Source organism: Arachis ipaensis, chromosome B09, assembly GCF_000816755.2.
Source record: "Arachis ipaensis cultivar K30076 chromosome B09, Araip1.1, whole genome shotgun sequence".
NCBI classification, from domain to species: Eukaryota; Viridiplantae; Streptophyta; class Magnoliopsida; order Fabales; family Fabaceae; genus Arachis; species Arachis ipaensis.
Genome location: NC_029793.2, coordinates 136072968 through 136077148, shown reverse-complemented (window position 1 = coordinate 136077148; position 4181 = coordinate 136072968). Strand labels below are relative to the sequence as shown.

Genomic DNA, 4181 nt, shown 5'->3' with positions numbered 1-4181 from the left:
GTAAGCTAGAATGATGGCGGCATTCAAGAGAATCCGGAAAGTCTAAACCTTGTCTGTGGTATTCCGAGTAGGATTCAATGACTGAATGACTGTGACGAGCTTCAAACTCGTGAGTGCTAGGCGTTAGTGACAGACGCAAAAGGAGGGTGAATCCTATTCCAGCATGATCGAGAACCGACAGATGATTGGCCGTGCTGTGACAGAGCATGTAAGCATATCTTTCACTGAGAGGAGGGGATGTAGCCACTGACAACGGTGATGCCCTTGCATAAAGCCAGCCATGGAAAGGAGTAAGACTGATTGGATGAAGATAGCAGGAAAGCAGAGGTTCAGAGGAACGAAAGCATCTCCATTCGCTTATCTGAAATTCTCACCAATGAATTACATAAGTATTTCTATCCCTATTCTATTAATTAATTTCAAAAACCTCATTACTATTTTATATCTGCCTGACTGAGATTTGCAAGGTGACCATAGCTTGCTTCATACCAACAATCTCCGTGGGATTCGACCCTTACTCACGTAAGGTATTACTTGGACGACCCAGTGCACTTGCTGGTTAGTTGTATCGAAGTTGTGACAAATTATGAATGTGTAATCACAATTTCGTGCACCACTAAACTTGTACCATTTTAATTGAATTTAGTTACCAAAATTACTTTGGCACATAACATCACCGTATAAAAAATAAATTAATGTAAATATCTCATATCGAGTCTTTACTCTTGAGAAATGGTTACTTAGGAAAAAAGGATAAGGGGATAATAATGGATTTTCACTTGGACACAACTTCCAAAAGGATTGCCAATTCCAACTTCACCTCCAACTACAGCCAACCCTGAAACTAACCACCAACTGAAAAAATCAAACCCAAATCAATTAAAAAGACCAACTGAAAATGTCATAACAAAATTGGAAACCGAAATTTTATAAATAATAAATAAATATTCAACTATGGGATTTGGCGTGTGCATGTCACAGCCATATTTGACTTTAACTAATACATTTCTGTTTTCAATAATATCATTAAATGAAAATTAAGAGAGAGAAGAAAAAAAGCACGTTCTTCTTCTTCCTTCCTTTCTCTTTTGGTGTATAGTTGATAGCAAAAGCATCCACCTTTCACCTAACCCACGTTTCCATTCCTTGATTCCTTTCTTCGCTGTTTTTCTCTCTCTCTAGCTTCTCGCTCTGCTTGGCGTGTGCCTCTTGCAAGTTCTGAAAGGTACACATTTACTCATCTACACTTTTTATTTTCATTTGCCTTATTGGAACCCCTGAAAGATATCATATGCAATTTTTTTAATTTAATAAATTTGATTTTTCTGTATTTTTATGCTGTTGGTGGTTGTTCATTCTCTAGGTCTAAGGCGTGGATTGAATTTGGCATATTTTCGTTTGGGTTGGTTCGCCCTTTTTACTCGTGCAACGAATTAGTTTTGATTTTGGTTCAAGGTTTTGATTTTAACGGTTATTGTTGAAAAAGTTACGATTTTTTCAATTGTTTTGAGTTTAATAGGGAAAATTTGGAGATTGGGTTTGTGTTATTTGAAATGGGCTGTGGTGTTGGGGTTGAATCCAGAAGTTTCATTGGAATTGTCCCTTGAGTTGACTTCTGTGGATGCAGAAGATCTGAGATAACTGAATCTGTTTTGTGGTGATAAAATTTGGAAATGCTCAACTTGATTTAAATATCTAGTTACTCAATGATGTTTATCTCTACAATTGAATTTTTATTTAGTTTGCAAATGTTTTCTCTTTAAAACTTTGGTAATTTAGTTTTGCTTCCCGATATCATATGGAATCAGTATTAACTATTCAACTATTAGGTTTCAAATCATGATCTGGACTTGCTTGAGTTGTGGTTTGTGTGCCTATCTTTTGGTTTTGGCCTCTATGTGATTTGAGAGATTTAGTCTCTTGATTTCTTCAACCATGTAGTGTTAACTTGTTAATTTCACATTGAATAACTGAATCTTCAACAGTAAATATCTATTGCTGATAATTCATGACGTATTTCTTCTTATTTATGCCTTTTGTGCTTTTGCAGCCTAAATTCGAAGCGAAACAATGGATTTCTCTTCAAGAGACATAAATGAGGACTCTATTCTTAGGTGCCCGTTCTTGAGGAACATCAATGAACCTACTAACTTCTCATTTTCTTCTCCTTTGGCTTTCTCCATGCCTGTAAGTTTTCCCTTTGAGTCGTGGTGATTCTCATTGTATCTTTCACAAGCTTTCATTCACGGGTGTTGCTGCCTTCTTGCATACATATTAAGATTGGGAGTGATGTCTATTATGTCTTGTTATTACTTCTTGGATTTATCTACCGTTCAGGCCATAAACATGTGTATTGTAAGCTTAAGCTTCTGTGTCACGAAACAGACTATGCAATTTTTCTTTCTTTTAATCCCTATTTCTCTTTTCTTCCATATAATATCATATGAAATCATCTGTTGTTTGTGGGGCTGTAACTTATTGCTGTAATCACACCATTTACCTGTTACTGTTCTGTCATTACGTTTGATAGTAATCAGCGAAGTTACTTAATATTTTGTTCATACACAGGTGCGTGAAGCTAAAGGTCCAATTTTTGAAGATGGTCCCAATTTTGATTTGGCGTTTAGGCTTTTCCATGGAAGTGATGGTGTCGTCCCCCTATCTGAGAGATCTTTTCGACGTACAGAGAAAGTGAAGCCTGAGGCTCCCTCATCCCAATTCAATCCTTTGGCTGCAAAGGCTGCTACCATTAGTCTGTCATCATTTGGATTTGGTGGGGCTTTTGGTTTTGATGCATTTTCTGAGAAATGGAACAACCAGAAAAGAAAATCCAAATCATCAAAAAATGAGCCTTCTTCACAGGTATATGGCGTATCCAACTTGCTGCTCTAGCCACTTATAAATCATTGGAATTACTTTTGCAATGTTCGTAATCTGTGTTTTCGTGAATCAGGATGGTTCACACCATGAGGCAACAGGCAATGATTGGCTGCAAAATGGTAATTGTCCAATTGCAAAGTCATACCGAGCAGTTAGTAATGTCCTTCCACTTGTCGCAAAGGTTGTACAACTTCCTCCAGGGATGAAATACAAGTGCCCGCCAGCAGTAGTTGCTGCTCGGGCAGCTCTAGCGCGCACCGCGTTTGCAAAGAACCTTCGCCCTCAGTCCCTACCCACAAAAGTTCTTGCGATTGGGATGCTAGGAATGGCTGCTAATGTTCCCTTGGGTGTATGGAGAGAGCATACAAAGAAATTTTCACCCTCATGGTTTGCCGCCGTCCATGCAGCTGTTCCATTCATAGCGATGCTAAGGAAGTCTGTCCTGATGCCCAAATCGGCTATGGCGTTTACTATTGCAGCATCTGTGTTGGGCCAAGTGATTGGATCAAGGGCAGAGAGGTACAGGTTGAAGGCAATCGCCGCAAGAAAACTATCTATACCAGATACCTCTGATGTTGCATCTACTTCTGCCTCAGCTTCGGCTTTGGCTTTGGCTTCGGACAAGTTACAGATTGTTAAAACAAAAGAGAGGCACTGTGGTGAAACAATGGATTGGAATGCAGTGTCTCTTCAGCTTGCTGGACCATCATCAACTGATGTATTTTGTTGATGATTAATTTGTAATCTGAGTGCTGCCTTGCAGTTCCCTTTGTTATCTGAGTGTGTATTTTTTGTTACCCTTCATTCTGTGCTTCCATCTTGACTATGAATGCCATAGTTGGCAGATAAGAAAAATAAAAGTATTGACATGTTTTGTCATTTATAGTGTCTTTATTTGCTTTTGTGCCCAATTTGGAGCATTCCAAGGCATAAATATTAAACATAATGCAACTAGAGAACTTATTGTGTACTTGGATTTGTATGCATTTTCCATTGATTCATTGTCAATGCTCATATACAATTGTGAGTTGGCAAGATGGATATCCTCCGAATGTGAAAGTTTGCAATCTTGTTTGTTAGTACTCATTATTTTATTTAGTAATGATGGTAACACTATTTGTCATAATTCACATTTTTGTGACAAACTTGTTCCCAAATCAATTTGACTGCTTAAGAAAAGTTGTGACAAACTTTCATGGCAAGAAAATTTGATGAATCATTTCGCATACCAGGTATAACATCATTCCTTGGAGTGACGCAATTTTGCAGCTGAGTGAGGCGTGAAGCACATGCAAAGTTGG

At 38.1% G+C, this 4181-nt stretch overlaps 1 protein-coding gene across 3 annotated transcripts; it reads left to right on the top strand.

Moving 5' to 3' along the window:
• LOC107618456 lies at positions 989-3917 on the top strand. Of its 3 annotated transcripts, none has more exons than XM_016320541.2 (4): positions 989-1225; positions 2051-2187; positions 2569-2862; positions 2954-3917. In XM_016320541.2, the coding sequence occupies exons 2-4, from the start codon at positions 2071-2073 to the stop codon at positions 3608-3610; spliced, it is 1068 nt and encodes a 355-aa protein (XP_016176027.1). In that variant the 5' UTR covers positions 989-1225; positions 2051-2070; the 3' UTR covers positions 3611-3917. The 3 variants fall into 3 exon arrangements, with proteins under 3 accessions (XP_016176027.1, XP_020966327.1, XP_020966326.1); XM_021110668.1 differs by lacking the exon at positions 989-1225 and adding an exon at positions 1249-1455; XM_021110667.1 differs by lacking the exon at positions 989-1225 and adding an exon at positions 1259-1402.